Here is a 22656-nt window from a genome sequence, read left to right on the forward strand (position 1 = left end):
TAGCCACTTCAGACTGACTAAGGTGAGAGGGTTACAAATTTGGAGCCAGACTGGGTCATTTAGTGAGATTCTGTCTTAAAGTAACTAAAAATGGGTTTGGATGTGACTCAGTGATAGAGTGTTTGTATAGCATGTAGGAGGGGCCCTGTGTACAATCTCTATTATTGGGTGTGGTAGGGGAATATTATCAAAAATGAACTGTGTTATTAATTGCTTTTAGCATTGTGTAATCTTTTCCCTTTCCTAGTTTAGTCAATGAAAATGTTTCAGTTTGTTTGAATTTGGGGATTTTTTTTTTTTTTTGGAGAAAGGGTTGCTGTTGGCAGAATCTGCTTGTTGATTCCCGGCTACCTAGACCTGAAATAATCACTCAGAAACTATATTATTTGCAATACTGTTTGGCCAATAGCTTAAGCATATTTTAGCTAGCTCTTATATCTTAAATTAGCCCATTCTATTATTTTATATTTTACTATGAGGCAAGGATCCAAATACCAGCTTGCGTCTTTCTCCTCTGGTGGCTACCTGGCCTCTCACTGACTCTGCCTACTTTTTCCCAGCATTCAATTTAGTTTTCCTGCCTAGCTCTATTCTGCCCTATCACAAGCCAAAGCAGCTTCTTTACTCATTAACCGATAAAAGCAACACATATACAGAAGGACTCCCCACACTAGGTTACCTATATCCCAGAATAGCCTCAAACTGAAGATGATCCTATCTTTCTGCCTCCACCTTCCAAAGACGGAGACTATGTATATAATACAGGTGTGCCACTGTACCAATCTTATAATTTATGTATTAATATATGTGTGTGTATATGACTTTTCCATACCCACATTTATTTCATAAGGCTATTTTCATAAAACTTACTTTGTAGTTGTGTTTGGTTTTGGTGCTTTGAGGCAGTCTCACTGTGACCTCCTTCTCACAGAGCTCTGTCTGCCTCTGCCTCCTGCTGTGATTGGAACTCAGCATCAGCACTCCTGGCTCAATACCCACATTCTCCGAGTGCCAAGGACATATTTCCCTTAGATTTTAGTCAAAGAAATGCATCAAGTTTTTTGTTAGAATTCATCTCTCCTCTCACTAAACTTCCAAAGCAGGGACCATTTAGTCCTTTTCACTTTCTGCTCCCCTACCTTCAAGAGTCTGACATCATCCAGTTGTGTTAGTTCATCTTCTGCCACGACAAAACTTCATAACTTAGCTCTTTCTGTTTATTTTTTGAGACAGGGCTTGTATATTCTTCTGGCTGTCCTAGGGTTTTTATAGATCATAGAGATCCTCCTTACCTCTGCCTCCCAAATGCTAGAACTAAAGGCATGTACCAACCAGGCAGTAGTGGCACACACCTTTAATTCCAGCACTCAGGAGGCAGAGGCAGGTGGATCTCTGTGAGTTCAAGGCCAACCTGGTCTACAAGAGCTAGTTCCAGGACAGGCTCCAAAGCTATAGAGAAACCCTGTCTCGAAAAACCAAAAATAAAAAAATAAAAATAAATAAAGGCATGGACTACACCATGCCTGACCAACATTTAGTAATTTTTTAAAGTTTATTTCTTATTTTGCAGACTGAGCAGTCTAAGACACAGGCTTCACAATTAAAAAGGTCTTCTTACAAAGCAGACCAGAAAGGCAAATGAGAACATACAAGACATGGCATTGAACTGGGACTAGAGAGATAGCTCAATCCTTAAGAGCATGTGCTCTCTAGTCCCAGATCAATACCAAAATTGTACTCTAGCTTTCACAAGCATGCCCTAGCATCCATGTGCCTATTCATTATACAGACATACAAGGATAGCAATTTAACTACATCGTTTCCTCATTCCCTTTCCTCCCTCCAACCTCCACATACACATACCTCTTGCTCTCTTTCAAATTTATGACCTCTTTTTTCTTAATTGTTACTACATACCTATTTGTGCATATGTGTGTATATATACTTATAAATACAACCTGGTTAATCTACATAATGTTACTTGTAAAACATATATATATATGTGTGTTTTCAAGGCTAACCATTTGGTGTTTGTGGTAGTTTGAATATAATTGGTCCCTATAAGCTAATAGGGAGTGGCACTGCTAGGAGTGTGGCTTTGTTAGAGTAGGTATGGTCTTGTTGGAGGGAGTGTGTCACTGTGGAGGCGGACTTTGAGATCTCTTATATGCTCAAGCCACTCCCAGTGTATCTGTTCATTTCCTGTTGCTTATAGGTTGAGATAGTACTACTCTCAGGTCCTTTTCCAGAAACATGTCTGCCTGTATGCCTCCATGCCACACGGTCATGTTAATGGACTAAACCTCTAAAATGTAAGCCACCCCCAATTAAATGTATTCCTTTATAAGAGTTGCTGTGGTCTGCTGGGCAGTGGTGGTGCCTTTAATCCCAGCACAGCACTCAGGCAGGCAGGCAGATCTCTGTGAGTTCAAGGCCAGCCTGGTCTACAAAGTGAGTTTCAGGACAATCATGGAAAAGCAAAGCAAACAAAAAAAAACAAAAACAAAACACCAACAAAAAGAGTTGCTGTGGTCATGGCGTCTCTCCACAGCAATAGAAACCCTAACTTACTGCCTTTAATACATAGCCATTGGCTGAATCTTGGGGGACTTATCCATACCACTGGATTTATTCTTCAAACACTGCCCAACCTCTTTTTAAAAAGTTTTTATTAACATAATTAACATACATTCATTAAATATGTATTAATGATTTTCATGATGACATATTTGTACATATATGTAATGCATTTTAATTATTCATTACCCTCTTGTGTTCCCTTCCCATTCTATTCTTTCCCTTCCTCTTCATATCTCCCCATTTCTACTTTCATGGAGCTTTCTTTCCTTCTTTTTTCCTTTTTTGTTCGTTCGTTTGTTTGTTTTGTGACCTAATGAGTTTAGTTAAAATTACTTGCAGGGAAATGACTTTATTTTATTTTGCTACCTTTTTTTTTTTTTTTTTTTTTTTTTTTTTTTTTTTTTTTTTTTGGTTTTTCGAGACAAGGTTTCTCTGAAGCTTTTGGAGCCTGGAACTAGAACTTGTAGACCAGGCTGGCCTCGAACTCACAGAGATCTGCCTGCCTCTGCCTCCCAAGTGTGGGATTAAAGGTGTGCGCCACCAATGCCTGGCTTTTATTTTGCTATCTTATTTTCTTCTGTTTTGCTTTGAGCTAGAATCTTATGTAGTCCAGGGTGGCCTCTAACTCCCCATGTAGCTGAGGCTAACCATGAAGTTCTAATCCTCCTTCCCCTGCCTCCCAGATGCTAGGATTATAGGGTGTACACTAAGCTTGTGTCTGTGAGGATGTCATGGCAGACATGTTGTTGTCAAAGAAGAAATCACAGAATTGGTTTTCTCTTTTTGCCTTACATGGGTTTGGGGGAGGGATTTGGGTTTCACGAATGTTGCATGGAAATCATCTTTACTGAGTCATTTCCTCATCTCCTGCACTGATTTTTTTAAATATAATCAACACAAGGTGCTAGTGGCATGAAGAAAATGATATTCTCTTCTGTGCTTTAGCTGTTTGCAAGAAAAGCACGTACTGCATCAGTAATTCTCTAGCCACTCTGTTTGGAATCCAGCTCACTGGAGCTCAAGTGCCACTACAAGACCATGAGGCCAGCAACAGTGTGACACCCAAAATGGTTGTACTGGATGCAGGGCCTTACCAGAAGCTAAGAGTTGAGAATTCAGTATTCTGTCATTTCAACTCTTACAAACAGGAACAAAGGTCAAACACATCCACTCGTACCCATCTGGGGTAAAAATTTCTGGCCCCAACAGCAGTGTTTGAGGAAGACGGATTCCCTGCCTGCTGGAGAACATCTCCAGCTCCTCCAACAACATCCACAGATTCTCCAACTGTGAAACTTCACTCTCTACTTACATGTCCCAAAAAGATGGGTACAAATCTTTCTCTTTTTTTTTTATTAATCAAGGAACACATGATAAATGTTTTTTTTTTGAAGATTTATTTATTTATTGTGTACACAGTGTTCAGCCTCCTTGTATGCCTGCAGGCCAGAAGAGGGCACCAGATCTCATTACAGATGGTTGTGAGCCACCATGTGGTTGCTGGGAATTGAACTCAGGACCTCCAGAAGATCAGCCAGTGCTCTTAACCTCTGAGCCATCTCTCCCGTCCTTCTTTTTTTTTTTTTTTTAAAAAAAAAGATTTATTTATTTATTATGTATACAACATTCTGCCTCCATGTATGTCCGCACACCAGAGGAGGGTGCCAAATCTCATTACAGATGATTGTGAGCCACCATGCGGTTGCTGGGAATTGAACTCAGGACCTCTGGAAGAGCAGCCAGTGTTCTTAACCACTGAGCCATCTCTCCAGTCCACCTCTCTTCCTTTTCTTAATGATGGTACTCTTTGCAATTTCTGGAAAAATAACAAGCCTAACTTCCTTTTTGACTACAGTCATATTAAGCAAACAGATCACATCAATAGTAAATGTCACTCCTCTAAAAATGACTTAATTTGTAAGGAAACTATTTCATAGATTAAAAATAATTGTGGTTGGATAAGAAATATAATTTAAAAAAATAGTAGTTAAAAGACTCCCCACAGGGGCCAGAAAGATGGCTCAGCAGTTAATGCTTGCTTCTTTTCTCAGGTCCCAACACTGATATTGGCTCACAAACACTCCAGGGATCCAATATCCTCTTCTGGCTTCCTGTGGCACACATCCTCATCCATACTAATGTGTCATACACACATAATAATACGAATAAGGAAGAAAGGGCAAGAACACTACCAAACTCATTCTGTAAAGCTAGCATAATTCTGATACCCAAAGCAGATGATGACACAACAAACAAACCCTACGAACCAGTCTGTCTGATGAACATAGACGCAGAGTCTCCCAAATTACTTATAAAGTCAAGATTACGTTATAGTCATACACTATATTTGGTTGCACATGCCTATAAACCTGGCACGTGACAGGAAGGGACAGGCAGATCTCTTGAGTACCAGCCACCAGGACTGCATAATGAAAGACTGTCTCAAAAAAAAAGCAAAAAACAAAACAACAACCACAACAACAAAAACCCAGCCAACCAACCAAGCAAACATACAAACCAAACATACATCACAAGCAAGGTAGTTTCATGTAAGGGATTCAAGGTTGGTTCAATATATACAAATTTTAAAACTCACAAATCATCATAAACCACCAAATTAAAAGATTTAAAAACAAATTAAAATACTTAACAAATTAAAATATTTAAAAACCAAATTAAAAGATTAAAAATCTGGACCAGTCAAAGTAACAATGAGCAGCCCAGCCATAGCTGAGCTGGGAACCTTTGAGGCAAGGAAGGGTGGAGCTGCGGAAGCCGCTGGATGGTCTGCAGGTGGAGCTGTTCCAGCTGCAGGTCACTAAAGCAACACATCCACATCCAAGCTCTCTATGACCTGAGTTGTCACCAAACCCCATCACTCATGTCCTGACCATCATGAACCAAACACATAAACAAAGTCTTAGGAAATTCTACAAGGAAAGAAGTCAAGTCTCTAGACTTACAGCCCAGGAAGACAGAACCAACATCCTCCGCTACAGACTATAAGGCAGGAGCAGCAGCTGCATCTGCGCAAACAGCCAAGGCTTCAGGTCTCCACAACAATAAATACCAAACATGCTGAAAAGAGAGACAGACATCCCATGATGATCTCAATGGACTCAGAAGAGGGACTTGACAAGTTTCACATACATTGTGCTGGCTAGTTTTATGCCATCTTGACACTCTATAGAATCAGTTTGAAAGAGGGAATGTCATTTGGTTCTTCCTATCTTTTTTCCCCTTCTGTCTAAGCCTTGACTAAGACTGCCTTTCTCATTCACAGAATCCAAAGATAATGCATATGTGGAGTCGGAGGACAACTTGTGGGAATGACTCCTATTCTTCTGCCACGTGGGTTCCAGATATTGAACTCAGAGCCTCAGGCTTGGCAGCAGGACCTTATTGAGCCATTTTGTTAGCCCGAGAAAGATGTTATTGAGGTAAGGTCCCATGTTGGACCTTGTCCTCAAAGTTAGGATCCCATCACTTCTGTCTCCCAAGCATCACCTAGTCTGACTAGACTTTTGTTGTTGTTTCCTTCCTTCCTTCCTTCCTTCCTTCCTTCCTTCCTTCCTTCCTTCTTTTCTTTTTTCTTTCCTTTCTTCCTCTTTACCTCCCTCCCTTCCTCTCTGTCTCTCTCTCTGTCTCTGTCTCTGTCTCTCTACCCCTGAGACAGGATCTCTGTGTAAAATCCCTGGCTGTCCTGGAACTCGTTCTGTAGACCAGGCTGGCCTCAAACTCACAGAGATCAGCCTGCCTCTGCTTCTTGAGTGCTGGGATTAAAGGCATGCGCCACCACTGACCAACTGTTATTTTCTTTGTTGGAGACTCTTGCAGCTCAGGATGGCCTCAAACCATGTAGAGGATAACTTTGGATTCCTAATCTTTTTACCTCCCAAGTGCTGGGATTATGAGTATATGGCACTACACCTGGCTTTAATTTTAATACAATCTTGATTTTTACAGCAATTTGAAAATGGAGGAAAAAGGAAAGAAGAAAGGGGATAGGGAATAAAGAAGGAGGGATGAGAGGGAGAGCAAATTAGAGGAGTAAGTAGTAATTAAATCAGTCCTTTTATCTCAGTCTTAATGGTGGATGTAGAAACAGGTATACAAGTTTTCTCAGAAAGAAAGAATTGTTCATTATTCTGGCAGTGTGTAAAAACAGTGCTGACTCAACAGTAGAATGGGACAGCTGCAGATGCTGTGCCCAGTGCAGACACTGAGCAGGCAATGAATGAGTCAATAATTAACAATGCACATGTACAGATTTGATGAAGATGAATAATTACATAGCTGGGATTGGTGAAAAGCAGCACTATTGTCTTAGAAAAACTCGTGTTCATGAATTTGTTAGCAAGTGCCTGGATAATAGATGTAAAACATAATTTTAAATGCTTTCATTATATTGACATATTTCTTCGTAGAGCACTTATTAAAGTTTTTTAAAATAAGTGGGGCCCTGGTGGTGCATGCCTTTAGTCCCAGCACTCAGGAGGCAGAGGCAGGAGGATCTCTGTGAGTTTGAAGCCAGCCTGGTCTACAGAGGGAGTTCCAGGACATCCAGGACTGTTATACAGAGAAACCATGTCTCAAAAGCCCAAAAAGAAAAAAAAATTTTAAAATAAAAAAGACAAAAAGTATTGGTAGGATGAACATAAAAATAAGGGTGAGGTTAAGATTATAATTGGGATAAGTACAAAGGCATCAAATTCACCAAATTCAGTTTTAGAATTGTCTTTTAAAAGAACAGTCTCACTGCATTTCTTTGGTTTACTCTGTAGATGAGCAAACTCACTGAGATCTACCTGTCCCTGCCTCCATAGTACTGAGATTAAAGGCATACCTCACCACACCTGGCCATATTTAAATTTAAAAAAAGATTTATTCATTTTATTCTATGTATATGAATATTTTGTCTGCTTGCATTTATGTGTACCATGTGCCTGTGGAAGTCCGAAGGTGTTGGTGCCCCTAGAACTGGAGTTACAGATGGTTGTGGGTGCTGGAAATTGAACTCAGGTCCTCTGCAACAGCAAGTAGTAACCACTAAGCCATCTCTCCAACCCCAGTTTTAGAATTCTTAAGGTTTTCATTTTTGATTTTGGTTTGAGATAGGGTGTCACTATGTAGCTCCGACTGGCATAGAACTCATTAGATCAAGCAGGCCAGAGATCTGCTTGCTTCTGTCTCTGAAGTGCTAGTATTAAAGGCGTGTGCCACCAACCCAAACCCCAAAATCCTTAAGACTGATGAACACTGAAGAGGAGGTATACTTTTAATATACATGTATATATACTAAGTATGTATATATGTGTATGTATGCATGTAATATATATTCATATATGTAATGCATATCAGTATTTAAAATCTTCCCTACTAGTCAGTAAGGTTCTTCTATATTCTAAAACATTAAGCCAGATGCTTGTATATAAAACTCTGTGAAATGCATACATTTTGGTTATTTAAACTTGTAATGAAAGTGGGGTTGAGGTCATAGTGCAACGCTAGACTCTTGCATAGTACCTACAAAGCTCTGAATTGGATAGCCAGCAGTGAAAAATAAAAAAGTTAGTGACATACAAAGAAAACTGACACTTGATTAAGCATGCTGGTAAACACATTCAGAGTAAACGCTGCATGAACTATGAGCTTATGACTTTATAAACCTTCTACCCTTCTGGTTGACAACATGAACCCTAGAGAGCAGGGCCTAAAAATGAGAGTGGTCTAACGTCTCATGCAGTAGCAGCTTTACTGAGCGCACCCGACAGTTTACACTCTGAGGGTTACGAGACATCATGTGTGTAAGGCGTTCAGTCACAAGGACGTGTTTCCACAGAGGCAAATGAGTGACAGCAGCTGAAGTGAACTCACTCCTGTGTGCTGCACCTGGGCGGAGAGTGAGACCATGCCAGGGACAGCTCTGTGTTGTGACGAAACTGAGGTTCTCAAGACCCTTGTCTTGTATATACTGTTAAGGGCAACAGGCTGCACAATGGGTATAGGACTGTTTGCTGTCCACAAGTTTTCCTTTATGGGAAATAGCCCTGAAAGCTACAGTTACTTTAGAAACTAGAAATCTGAAGGGTAAGGTGCTCATAGAAAACTTGAAAAACAAGTTTCTGAATATAGCCCTGTACTGCCACTCTCACTGTTTAGGCAAATACTTGACCTAAAATGCAGGTGCATCTGGAGACCCATCTGATCCTGTTGTTTCTTGAGTTCAGCACTGACAAGCATACACTCTGCTGCTCACTTTCCAGTTCACAGACGTTTATTGTCTGCTAGGTACCAGGCACTCTTCTTCATCTTTTTCCCTTTTAATTTTTTTTTTATTTTTATGTCATATGTAAGGGTTTTTTTGTATATGTTTGTGCACTACATGCTTGTTGTGCCTGAGAAGTCATAACTGGATCCCCCAACACCAGCGTTCTAGATGGTTGCTAGCTGGCATATAGGTCCTCCTCAAGAGCAAAAAGCGATCTTAACCGCTGAGCTGTCTCTCCAGCTCCCCACTCCCTAGGTACTGTTCTTGATGAGAGGGCAGAAGTGAACAAGCAGAGGTCAGTTTATGTGTAAGGCCCTAGTTTTAACCTCTATAGCCCTAAAGGAACACAACATTGTGTGTCCTGTGAATGGTACGGACAGTAGGAAAAATTCCAGAAAACCATAGGAAAAAAACAATGCCAAATAAGTGCTAAGGGGAAATTACGTGCAGAAAAGGGCTATGCAGTATGGAGAAGAGGAATTTTAAGGAGTGCGGCTGGAAAAGCCTTAGAGAAGAGTGACATTTGGATCAAGACAGGACTGAAGTGGGGGAGGTGCATTCCAAGCAGGAAGGATCGATCACAAATGCAGTGTCTGTCATTGAGAAGCATCAAGGTTGCCACCAGGTCTCTAGGAGGGACTGAGGGCACAGTAGGAGATGACATCAAAAAGAAGACCAGAGCTAGGTCATAAAGGACTTCACAGGGGAGGTGAGAGAGTGACACGATCTGACTTCAGTAGGACCTTTCCGTCCACTGGGCTGTGAAAACAGACTTGAGTCAGGGTGAGACTGCAAGGATCATCTAGGACTCTGCTTTGGAAACAGGGTTGCAACTCCAGATGGAGTCATGTAACTGAATGTGGGGGCTTTGAAAACTTTTGTCAGCAGTGAAAGGTTTCTGGACATGTAATGATCAAATATTGACTTCCAATCAGTGTACTGAATGCAGAGCTCTTCTGGTATCACTCTCCTGCATGACATGAAGTGAGTTGCTGCAGCCTTGGCTGTGAACACAAGACGTACTTTACATTGCGGGCTGTCACCCATCAACACGGATGAATGCCACCTAAAACTCCTCAGCTTGGATTCCAGACGACTGGATGTTAAGAGTCACAGTGTTTTTATTGTGTAGATAAGGTTTTCTGCTCTTATGGAAGCACAATGTAATGATGTAATAATGGAAGCAAAGGATTTTAATATTTTTCCACCATCACCCCTCAGCATGTAAGTACCTAGTATATGTGTGGATTGTATTGTGTTAGAATGTTTGAAGGGCTGGAGAGATGGCCCAGTAGTAAAGAGCGTTTGCTGCTCTTGCAGAGGACCTGGGTTTAGTTCCCAGAACCCATGTGGTGGCTCAGAACCATCCATAAAGCCAGTTTCAGGGAATTTGATGCCCTCTTCTAGCCTCTGTGGGCACTTGGCATGCATGTAGCACACACTTGAAGAAAAACATTCAGACACACAAAATAATTTTTTAAAGTCCACATTAAGGACCTTTTAAAAGTGTTAAGAATAGTGTTGTTTTAGCCATGTGTAGTGGTACACTGGTACACTCTTATAATCCCAGCACTTGAGTGCCTGAACAAAGAGGAGGGTCAGGGGTTCAAAGTTACCCTCAACTGTGTAGTGAGTGCTCGGTCAACCTGGGCTACATGAAGCCTTGTGTCACCACTACCACAATCCCTGAAGGAAAAAAATTGGCTTTTTGAGTTGCTGAGGTGTTTTTGTTTTGTTTTTGATTTTTGTGAGACAGGGTTTCTCTGTAGCTTTGGAGCCTGTCCTGGAACTCACTCTGTAGATCAGGCTGGCCTCAAACTCAGAGATCCACCTGCGTCTTCCTCCCAAGTGTTGGGATTAAAGGTGTGCACCACCACCACCTGGCTTATTTTATTTTTTAATTGAAATGAATTTAGTTTTGGGATTAGGACAGAATTTATGACATTCTGAAATATCCTTAAACATACATATGTAATTTTGTACTATGTGCTTATGTAAAATGGTGCTCTCTTCTTGATAATTATAAAAAAAATCACCTCTAAAAAATGTGGAAGATGAAGGCTGGTGAGATGCTCAGCAGGTAAAGGGTCTACCACCAAGCCTGACTATCTAAGCTTGAGTATCAGAACCTATTTAGTGGAAGGAGAGAAATGATTCCTGCAAGCTGTCTTCTGACCTCCACACATGCCATTGCACACAAGGGCTTACACACACACACACACACACACACACACACACACACACACACAAAGAGAAAGCAGTATTGAAGATGCTCTGTCCTACATTCTTAAATATTCAGCTGAGATTAATTCTTTATGTAAAAATGAACCAGCACATCCATATCAGTGTGAAAATTTGCTTTCATATTTTAAAAATGGTGAAATTCTATGTATAGAAATAATTGGTTTAAAATAAATTTATGATTTAATTATTCCTTATTAACCTTTTCCTCTGAAAATCCCTTTATGCAACCCCAATGTATAGATAAATAAATTGGGTACACAAATCAAATCTTTGTAACCCAGGCTGGCCTCAAGCTCACAGAGGAACACATCTTGATCCTCCTGCCCCCACTTCCCTAATCACAGCTTAGTTCTCAGGCCAGGTTTGTGCACACCAGGAACCAAAGGCAGGGCTTGTGAATGCCAGGCAAGCCCTCCCCCAGCTGAGCTACATCCCCAGTATGCTTCCTTTTTCAATTTATTTTTTAAAAAATTGTGTGTATATGTGTCATGAGTGTTTGTGGACTGTGTGAGCACAGGTACCTGGGGAAAACAATCGGAGTGGGGGGATAGATCCCCTGGAACTGGAGTTACAGGTAGTTGTGATCTGCCATGTGGGTGCTGGGAAACAAACCCAGATCCTCTGCAAAAGCAGCAAGTGCTCTTAACTGCTGAGCCATCTCTCTGTCACCTCTTTTTTCAATTAAAAAATATTGTTTGTTTGTTTATTCTTTATGTTGGGATTACAGTAGGCGTGTGCCACCACACCTGGCCATCCACTTTTTAAAAAATTGGTTCAATCTAAAATCGACTTGTTTCATATCATGTAAATTAGCTGAAGGGTCAGGGAACTACATTTGCCATGTTCAGCTAAAACTGAGAATCATCACACCATTCCTATTTCACGCGGCTATCAGAAAATTAAGGCCCCTTGAGTCTTACAGACTTTCCCTAACTGTCAAATTCAAAACCAAGTGTGCCTCCGCCTAGACACCTAAACTGTGGTGGTGGACCAGCCCCTCCGGAGCTGGTCCGCGCTGTGCACACTGGGAGTTGTAGTTCGCCTCTCTCCCCGCGAGCAGGATCTCAGTCACAGGAGCGCCTCCAGCGGCGAGCACGTTTGGTGGCGCCGGGTGTGCACAGAAGGCAGAAGCGTTTCCTAGCAACGGGGGAGCAGCGACGTCATGGTGGCGGGTTCTCAGCGCTGAGGCCAGGTGGAACCATCAGTGCACCTTCCAGCAGCTGTATCCGACGTCCTCCTCCGCCTTGCGCTGTCGTTCCTGCCCCGGCTGGTCCCAAGCTACCTCCCGGGAGTCTTCCCCGCAGCGGCCCTCCTGCCTCGGCCTTGGCCGCGGTGGGACGATGCTGGAGTCTATTCGCGTGACGGGTGAGTGCAGACAGGGCCCTCCAGGGTGGTGCGGCTGCAGCGGGTGGAGACCTTTGGGGTCTGGACTCGGAGAACCAGGACGCAGCAGTCGCGCATGTACGCAGCGCCGCACCCCGATGCCTGCAGAATGAAGGGAACACTGTCCCTTTCCTGTTGTCAGTTAACTAGCCACAGGCACGAGCTGTGCAATCTAAGAGTGTAGTCTAGAGTACAGCCTATTTCGGAGCATTTAGGTGTGTAGTGAGGTGTTATATTTTCTAGAATGTTAAAAAAAAAAGTCAGCTAAGGAAACATCTCCACATTTCAGTTTACGTTGTGTATGCTTTGTATGCTTTTATTCTTAAACAGCTTGAATTGATGTTATTAACAAGAATGGGTGTTTAGATTCAAGGCTGGAAAGTTGACTTGTCTTTCACTTTTAAGTTACTTTGCATATTAGCAATATTTAAATCTATAATAATATTATACAGTTCCTGGGCCATTTCCCATGAGTTTGATTCTGCATGAAAACATTTCTTCAGGATAGGTACAAAAACACGAAAGTTAAGGAAAATAACTATTTCCCAAACTAGAGTCAAAAATAAGTCTAGAACTTTTAGCTTCAGGGTATTGGAGTACCCAGTAGGCCAATTTTCTGAGTTAGATGATTTGAGGCAGGGACTGTCTATGTTACCTAGACTGGCTTTGAATTTATAATCCTGCTCCAGTCTCCCAAGGGCTGAGATTATGGACATCACTGGCTGTTTTTTTTTTTTAAGTTAGCATGCAAAGTAATAGGTTTCATAATGGTGCTTTGAAACTCAGGTATGTATGTTGCAGCAGTGTTTTTAAAATGGAAAAACTAAGTTATTTTTTCATTGAAAATATATCTAATCTTAATTTTCTATGCTATGTGCAGAAGTGATTTTGTGCAGTCCTAATAACCTACAGTTTACCCTGTTGTTAGGTTGACAGGAAACTTACAGTTATAAAAGCCAAGATCTTAGAGGCCACTTAAATTGGCAGTAGGCTTTTGAAATTGTGATTTGATGTAGATATTACTCTTTCATCTTAGAATAGGGCATCAGAGATAGACGCAGGCCAGTTTCCACAAGTTTGAAGTCAGCCCCGCCTATAATAACAAGTTCCAGGCCAGCCAGTGATACCCTGTCTCCAAAAACAAACAAAAAAACCAAAACAACACAATGTCCAAAGCTGCTTGAAAACAGCAATCTGGCAGAAGGGGACAATGTAAGCAAGTTTCAGTGACTGAGTGCATGAGGGTGTCATAGTAGGTCTGATAGCCTGCTTTCCTGCCGTGAACTAGGTTTACAGCAAGACACACAGACAGAAGTACATAGTTTTATATACTAAAAACATTAATTTAAAATACCAGTCCTTTTTATGATAGAGAGCAAGACTTCTCAACTTCAGCCTCTAATACTGGAGAAGTTAATTCTTTATTGTGAGTGACTGTTTTCTCACACAGAGAATTGTGACAACTAAAAATGCCCTGTGGGCGGCAAAATATGCCTCTCCCTGTCATCTAGTTAAAAACATTGCCTTGAGGAAAATAGATTCTGTCATCCACATGGGTCACTGGGTTTAGAAATTGCACTGATTAAAATAATTTCTCCCAAATCTAAAGTCATTATAGTGAGAATATGATTAAAATATTAGTATAGTATATGATTAACATAGTGTATGATTTAAGGATAATGTTAGAAAGTAGATATTTTGATAGTCTGCAATACAGAGAAGATTGCCTGAGTATGTAGAGTCAGCTTGCGGATGGATTGATTTTTAAACAGAAGACCCACTTTTGTTGGGTCAGTTCTTTCCCCATAATTCAGTGGAGTACAAGCACTGCTCCAAGTTGGTCTTGCATACACTGATGTAGATAATTTGGTAGAGAAACACTATCCATTAGAAGACTTTAGTCTCTAGAATTTTTAAACATTCACTTCTGTTACAGAGGGGTTTCATTATCATCATCATCATTATTTTAGACAGACTCTACTGTAGTCTAGCTTTTTTTACTGAAATGTCAATCAATCAATGAATGGGACAACCAAACCGTAAAACACACCCTGGACTACCCTGACCTTCCCTTACTCTGCATGTCTCAGGTGATCATTCTTCCCACTAGTAGAACAACTTGATTGTGATAAGAGTATTGATGAAAATGCATTCCTTTTTTTTTTTTAAGCTTCGCAGTAGCCTGGTGGCATAGGCCTGTAATCCCAGCTACTTGGGAAGATGAGGCAGAAAGATGGCGAGTTCAAGGTCTTACTGGGAAATTTATTGAGAGCCTATCCTAAAATAAACATAAAGGAGCTGGGAGCTGGGGATATGGCTCAGCTGAGAGAGTGCTTGCATAGCATACAAGAAGGCCTGGTTCTACTGCCAAGCACCATGGTAGTACACACTTATGACCCTGGCACTCAGGAGGTAGGAGGATCAGAAGTTCAAACAGAAAAAAAAAGCTATAAATATAAAGTGGAATTTTTCGTTTCAAAACTGAAGTGCAGTTTTTTTGTGAGGTCATTTTATACGATGCCCACTTTTGACCTAGTCACGATGTGCTATAAACAAGACATCCCAGTGACACTGCTGACTGGAGGGTAAGATGACCCAAGGCCCCATGGAAGCTACGGAAAAATGTCATCAAGGCAGAAACGTTTCCTTACCTTTTCCCACTCCCCTCTCCTTCCCCTCTCTCCCTTGCTCCTTTCTCTTTCTCTCCTATTTTCTGCATAGCCCAGAGTGGCTTCTGGCCTTGTCTCCTGAGTACTGCAATTATGGTCAGCAACACCATACCTAGCTCACCTCTTATAACCTTTTGTTCTTCTTCTGTTTCCTTTTAGGCACACTGCTTCACTTTGTAGCTATGACTGGCACAGGACTCACAGAGGGATCCTGTCTCCAGGATCTCGTGAGGAACCACACCAGCTGTTTCATTGGCTTATACCTTTCTGCGATAATATTCTTTTCCATTAAGACTCCGACAACCAGCCAAATGGTGGGAGGCACCTGAAACCTCAGGATTTGGAAAATCAGGGGTTCATGGTTATCCTTAGCTACACAGTTAGTTTGAGGCCAGCCTGGGATATGTGAGACGCTGTCTCAGAAGACTAAACAAAACCGACAGTGTCCTGGCATGGTGACTCACACCTGCAACCCCAGTATGTGGAACGGCATTTCAGCACCCCCTCTTTTTTTGCTCTCAGTTTCTGTTTGGAGACAGGCTGTCAGTTTGCAGCCCTGACTGTCCTGGAACTTTCTAGTAGACCAACTAGCCTCAATCAAGAGACCCACCTACTGTAGACTCCAGAGTGCTGGGTTTAAAGGGATTCTCCACAATGCCTGGTTTTCTTTCAGTTTTTAGAGACAGTCTTACTATATAACCCATGACGGCCTTAAATTTGAGTGTCTCCTGCTTCTGTCTCCCAAGTGCTAGGGTTACAGTTAAGAACCACCATACTTAACATACTTAAAACGTCTACTTCATAGTTCTGGTTGAGACTGCTTTAGTGTTACCTTATTAATAACAATCCTTAAGCAGTTATTTTTTTTCTCTTTACACTATGTGTGTGTGTGTGTGCGCACGCGCACACGCGTGCATGTGCATGTGTAAGGGGTTGGGGAGATAAGCGTGCAGCAGCATATATATGAAGATGACTTGTGGGGATGAGCGTGCAGCAGCGTACATGTGGAGGTGAGCATGATTGTCAAGATTTGGTTCTCTCCTACGTTGTAAGTTGTAGATGGAATTGAGGTTGTCAGATGTGACAAGCACCTTTACCCACTGAGCCATCTCACCAACCCTAATAAGCATCTTTTAATGAGACTGACTTTCTGTTGTTCACAGTGAGAAGTCTGCAAAGCCCTACAGAAGCCCTGATGGCGGTGGTGGTAGTAAAAGAGAGCAGTGACCGTAACTTAGCAACAGAGACAAATTTCTCCCCAGCTCTAGGAGAAAACTGCCCACAGCTATGCAGTCCAAGTCAGATCCTTCCCCTACTTCCTCATCTCCCGCATCCCCCTTAATCTCCCCACTCCTGTCATGTTGTCAGTCTCTCAACTCGTCATTTTATCCCTAGACACCTCTTCTCTCGGGATGTTTGGTTAGTAGCTTCTTATTCTTCATTTCGAAGAGCACTTTGTAAGGGCATTTCACTGCATACCAGACTCTCCTAGCACCCTGAAGTCACCTCCATGAAGCGACTGTCACCGTTGCAGCCTCATGGTTGTTGTATTGATAACCTTGTCCAGCAACACCGTGAACTCTCCTGTAGTGCAGAACTGCTGACAGCGGGTTTGTTCACTTCCTGCTTCCTCCTGCTTAGGAAAGGTAGCCTAGGGAGGGAGATACTGAGAAGAAAGAAAGAGGAGAGAATTGTTTGCTTGGACCTTGGTTTCTATTCTTTCTTTGTGCGGGGCAGAGAGAGTGTTGCTTTTAGATAGGTTCTCATTCTAGCCCAGATTGGAACTCACTGTGTAACCTGGGCTGGCCTCCTTTCTTAGCACCCCCTAAGTGCTAGGATTACAAGCATAAGCCACAGAAGCCTAAACTACTTTTGCTGCTTCTGAACTAAATATAAATGTAACCATGCACTCCCTTGATCCGGCTTCCTTTATCCAGCTTTCTCTGATGTTCCCCAGCGTTGTCACTTGTAACCTCAGTTTAATTTCCATGCAGACTACTCCAGTATTCTGAGAAGTTAATATTGTTGATAGACGTCATTTGAGCTTAAGTGATGAAATACTCAATAACATTAGAGCGTTTATCTTTGGACATTATGAAGTTTTGTTTTGTTCTGTTTTACACTCCTTTTTGCAACTGCGCTTCCTATTTCAACATTAATCCAAGTTGACAGGTTTTATAAGTATTAATGAATCCTATGAAATATTCATTTGGCTGGGAGTATAACTAAGTGGCAGGACCGCTATGTAGCATATTTAGGACCCTAGGTTCAAAACCCAGAACTGTATTCAGAAGCAGATCTCTGAGTTCTAGGCCAGCCTGTTCTACATAAAGAGTTCCAGGCTAGCCAGAGTGACACGGTGAGATCTTGCACAAAGAAAAGGGGTGGGGAGTGGAGAGACAGCTCATCAGTTAAGAGTACTTTTTGCTTTTAGGGGACCAGCGTTCAGTACCTCTGTGCCCACCACACCAGTCACTCAAGCTCCAAGAGAGGCGACTGTCTCTCTTCTGGCGTCTGAGGGCACCTGTACACAAGGGGCATATATTCGCTCAGACAGACAGAAAGACACGTTAAAAACAAAACAACAAAATGCTGAGCCAAAAAACAGGAAGATAGACCCAGAACAGAAAAACAAAAAGTGCCATTTTGTAGGCCAAAAACAAAAACAAAAAGGCCATTTTGTTTACTCAGTGTTTTTCCACCCGGTGTTGCTTTCCTTGGTCTGTCTTCCAGCAAGGACCTTGTAAAATTCTGCTGAAACCTAACCATTCCCAATAGGGGAACACTTGTTTATTGAGCAGTGGCCCTTCTCCCCCATACTATTAGATAAGGAACAAGAGCCCCTGATGAGTTTAATGATTAGGCTGATATTACAGAGAGCCTTTGAAAGAGCTGGGGATGAAGCCAGGAGTCCAAGTGTCTTTTTCTCGTGTTCTAGATACATCGGAAGCTTCCGTCGTTTGGGGAAATTCAGTATATCTACCGGAGTGCAAATGCTGAGAAGTGATTCTAATGCAGTAATACTGTTGATATTTTAAAATGGCCAACAAGTCTAGCCTGGTTGTAGTAATGGGATGTGTATATATTGTACTGGTGTTGTACTCGACCCTCCCCATCCTCTCACCCCTCTCTCACACCCATGCTGTCCTCCTTCCAGGGCGTCCTCTCCACTTCATGCTTTGTTGGCCTGTGGAGGGACACTTACAGGAATATGAGCAATTTACCAGTGACCACTAATGAAAAATTCTCTCCCTCCTCCAGCAGCCATTGCTGGCTTGATCTTATATAGGTCTTATGTAGGCAGCCAGAGCTGCTCGGAGTTATATGGGTGCAGCAGCCCTCCTGTGTCCAGAAGACCCTACTTCACAGCAATCCACCCTATTTTCTGTCTCTTACAACCCTTTCACCTTCTTTTCTGCTGTGTTCCCTGAGTTCTGGAAGTAGGGGCTGATACAGATGTTGTGTTGGGCTGACCATTCCACAGTCATGTATATGTAATTCTCTGTTAGACAGTGTCTCCTGCAATGAGGCCAAGAGCTGTCCTGACCTACGGGATAAGGACAAGGTTTATTAGGCAGTAAGATGCTATGGCTATTTAGCAAAATAACAGTAGTAGGTTCTTCCCAAGGGCATCCGACCTCCTCAGCCATAGGTTCCTGGCTAGCTCTGCAGTCAGTCCAGGTTTTTAATGAAAGATCTGTGATTGGCTGAAGTGCTCTGGAGGTAGGGGACAGCTTTGGGAACTGTTCTGTCTCTTGACCATGTGGGTTCCAGGAATCCAACTCAAGTTGACAGGGTTGATGGCAAATGCCTTTACCCATGGCACATCTTGATGTTCCTTATAATTTTTGTTTGTTCTTTGAAACCCAGATTCTTGCTCTGTAGCTCTGGCTCACTTCTGACTATGACAATACTTCTGCCTCAGCCTCCCAAGTACTAGGATTAGATGTGTGAGCCACTAACAACGTAGGCTCTGTACTGTTTAATACAGCTGAACTAGGGTTAGTGTGACTGGGGAATAAACTGTACACATCTTAAATGAGTTTCCTGCAGGACTGCTATGTGGCCCACTTGGCTGGATGCTGTGAGCTATCCAGCATTTGGCAGGACTGGCCTCACCATACGTTCTGGAAGACTCTAGAACAGATGGAAGGAGGCCTCCAGTAGATCATTACCAAGTGAACTGAAATGCCAGGATGCCTGGGGAGAGGAGTTCTGTCAGGCATCCCTCTGTTACTTCCTACTCCTCCATAAAAATTTCTGCAGTTTTGTATTTTCAAGCAGGATTGTTGTTTTTCATAGAACATCTTTATTCTTTGCAGTTCCACACACGTTAACAATCACATGCACTTGATTATATGCACTTCCAGCTTCTCCCTCCTGCTCCTCCCAGGCAATCCTGAAAGCAGTGGGGATAAATAAAGACATTTTCATATAGGGCTAAACACAAGGGTAAGAGAGGAACTCAGAAGGAAGCAAAAACACACCTAAGAAAGCATTGGTATGACTTCTCAAAGCAGAATCAGGGGAAGTAAGACCTCTCCAAGTGTGGGTGTGGACTCCTCAAGGGAGAGGTGAGAGCTTTAGTTTTTTTTAATTTTTTTTTTTTTTTGTAATCCAAGCTTGTCTCAAATACTGTGTAGTTTAAGATAACCTTGAACTAATATCTCCTTCCCAAGTGTGCTGCAACATTGTTACATGGTGCTGGGGCACTGAATCCAGAGCTTCATCCTTGCTAGGTAAAGTAGGCTACATCTTCAGGCTCAGGGATTTTTTAAAAATTACTCTGGAGTATAGTAATTCATTGTGTGGTCCTGGCTGGCCTGGAACTCACTATATAGACTAAGCTGGTCTTCAATTTATAGAGATCTACCTGCTTCTGCTTGGATTAAAGGTGTGTGCCACCATGCCCAGCCTTTTGAAACTGGAAAAAAAAATGTTGATTTGGAGGTCTGTAGTACTTTATGCTAAGTAAAATAAATTAATGAGATAACCTGGGTCTTAAGAGTACTTTAAAATTTCTGAATGTAATCTCAGCACTGGGGAACTGAGAATGCTGGCCTGGCCTGCAAATGAGTTCCAGGCCAGTCTGGCTTCCACAGAGTGAGACCCTGTCTCAAAAAATAAAATAATAGAAATCAGCACAACACTCTGGGAATTCTACAGAGTAATTTTTATTAATTGGCTTTACTATGGCTTAACTTACTTTGATCCATGAGGATCAGATGGGAAAAAGAACTTGGTTACCTCCCTTTCCGTTCCAGGGTGCTCTTGATCCTACCCTGCTCCCCGAGTCTTCCAATTCCCATGTTCTCTGTCCTCTCTTTTCCTTTTGTGTCCATCTCATTGCCTTCCATTGTGACCTCTTATCTCCTGACCTGTGTCCTTTTAGGGAAAGTGACATTGTTCCTAGGCGTTTGGAGCACTGCCTGTGTCCTGGTGCTCTGTAGCTCATCCACCTTGTCCTGTGTCCTAGTGCTCTGTAGCTCATCCGTCTTGTCCTGTGTCCTGGTGCTCTGTAGCTCATCCACATTGTCCTATGTCCTGGTGCTCTGTAGCTCATCTGCCTTGCCAGCCCAATTTGATTACCCTGGGAAACTGTTACCAACCAGTCTGTGATGGAAATGATATTTGTCCTTTTACTTTTGGCTGATTGAATCTTTAACACCTTAAATTACTCCTTTGTCCAGTCTACAGTATGACCCCATAAAACCTGCTACATCTAATTTATGTCTATGAGCCTTTTGTTTGCATGTATGTCTGTGTACCATGTGCATGCCTGGTGCCCTAGGAGAACAGAAGAAGGCATTGGATCCCCTGAGACTGGAGTTACAGACAGTTGTGAGCTTCCATGTGGGTGTTGGGAATCAAGTTCAGGTCCTCTGGAAGACCAGCCAGTGCTCCTAACCACTGAGGCATCCATCCTTTCAGCCCCTCCACCTCTAAACATTTGCATATAGTTACATTTGGCTCTTACAAATCCATACTTTTACATTATCCTTTAGACACTAAAATTAAACTTTTACATTGTCTAAGAAATTTTATTTTGTTTTTGTTGTTTGTTTGAGTCGGGGTCTCACATGACGCAGACTGACCAAAATGACCAGATCCTCTTGCCTTTACCTCCCCAGTGAGTACTGGGATTATAGACAAGAACTTTTAGTTAAAGGGTTTTTAGATATCTTACATGCCCGGAATGTCTATTGTCTATCTTTGACCTAGCATTGTTTCTTCACTGTAACCCATGAACTTCTACACTGTAAAAACTGACATTTCACCAGCCTTGGTGACACACGTTTATAATCACAGAACTTGGGAAGCCAAGTAAGAGGATCACTGTGAGTTTGAGGTCAGTCTAGGATGCATAGTGAGTTCTAGGCCACCCTGGGCTACCAAGTGAGACATTGTTCTACTTTGACATGATGTTGGTTTGGGATATTTCATTGTGTTGGTAACTGTCCTGTGAGGGACGTTTGCCACCATTCCTTGTCTCTGCCCTAACATTACAGGAGCTCCCCCCCATGTCTGTGCCCTAACATTACAGGAGCCCCCCCATGTCTCTGCCCTAACATTACAGGAGCCCCCCCCCATGTCTCTGCCCCTAACATTACAGGAGCCCCCCCCCATGTCTCTGCCCCTAACATTACAGGAGCTCCCCCCATGTCTCTGCCCTAACATTACAGGAGCCCCCCCATGTCTCTGCCCTAACATTACAGGAGCCCCCCCCCATGTCTCTGCCCTAACATTACAGGAGCACCCCCCATGTCTCTGCCCCTAACATTAAAGGAGCCCCCCCATGTCTCTGCCCTAACATTACAGGAGCCCCCCCATGTCTCTGCCCCTAACATTACAGGAGCCCCACCCCCCCCGAGATAGCCATAACACCTCTTTTTTGTTAGTTTTTCCAGACAGGCTTTCTCTGTGTAGTCTTGGCCTAGAACTCACTCTGTAGACCAGGCTGGCCTCAGACTCACAGAGATCCACCTGCCTTTTGCCCAAGTCCTGGGATTAAAGGCGTGCGCCACCACGGCCCAGCCCATAATGCCTCTTTTAACCATGGGCTGTGCTGTTATTAAAAGGCTTCATAGGGATACCCTGTCTTCAGAGTCAGAAGTCAGGTGAGAGACAAGTGGTAGAGCGCTTACCTAGAGTATGGAGACCATTGCCTCAGTCCCTAGCACTAGTGGGGAAAGCAGGCTGTGTACAGGAACAATTTCAATATGCATTTATGTAGATGTTTGTTAGATATATGTGCCCACTATGCCATCCATTTGTGGAATAGAAAGATGATATAAATGACATAAATAACTTTTTGAGATAGGGTCTCATGTACCCAGGTTATATTAGAGCTCTCTGTGTAGATTGATCTTAGACTCTTGGTCTTCAACTTGTATTTCTGAAATGCTGGAATCCACATGTGAGCCACCTTGCCCAGCTAACAGCTTGAAACTAGTGCACGGGCAGTAGCCTAGATGGCTCTTAGCTGTTTAAAGCATTTGGAAGACTTAA

General features: G+C 42.5%; 1 protein-coding gene across 6 annotated transcripts in view; it reads left to right on the forward strand.

Moving 5' to 3' along the window:
- Window positions 1-22656, forward strand: part of Kiaa0895 (KIAA0895 ortholog) — a 55251-nt gene that overhangs the window by 3135 nt on the left and 29460 nt on the right. For 5 of the 6 annotated variants that reach the window (XR_005974743.1, XR_005974744.1, XR_005974745.1 and 2 more), the window contains exon 1: window positions 12226-12460. The exons of the other annotated variant lie outside the window; for it this stretch is intronic. Coding sequence is in view for 1 of the 5 variants with exons in the window: in XM_041657280.1 (XP_041513214.1) it covers window positions 12436-12460 (25 nt within the window). In the remaining 4 variants the exon portion in view is untranslated. Of the gene's footprint in view, window positions 1-12225; window positions 12461-22656 lie in introns of those variants that run through there. 6 annotated transcript variants of the gene reach the window in all.

Source organism: Microtus oregoni, unplaced genomic scaffold (genome assembly GCF_018167655.1).
Source record: "Microtus oregoni isolate MIOR12 unplaced genomic scaffold, Mior012 000008F_ref0000371, whole genome shotgun sequence".
In the NCBI taxonomy this organism is placed as follows: domain Eukaryota; kingdom Metazoa; phylum Chordata; class Mammalia; order Rodentia; family Cricetidae; genus Microtus; species Microtus oregoni.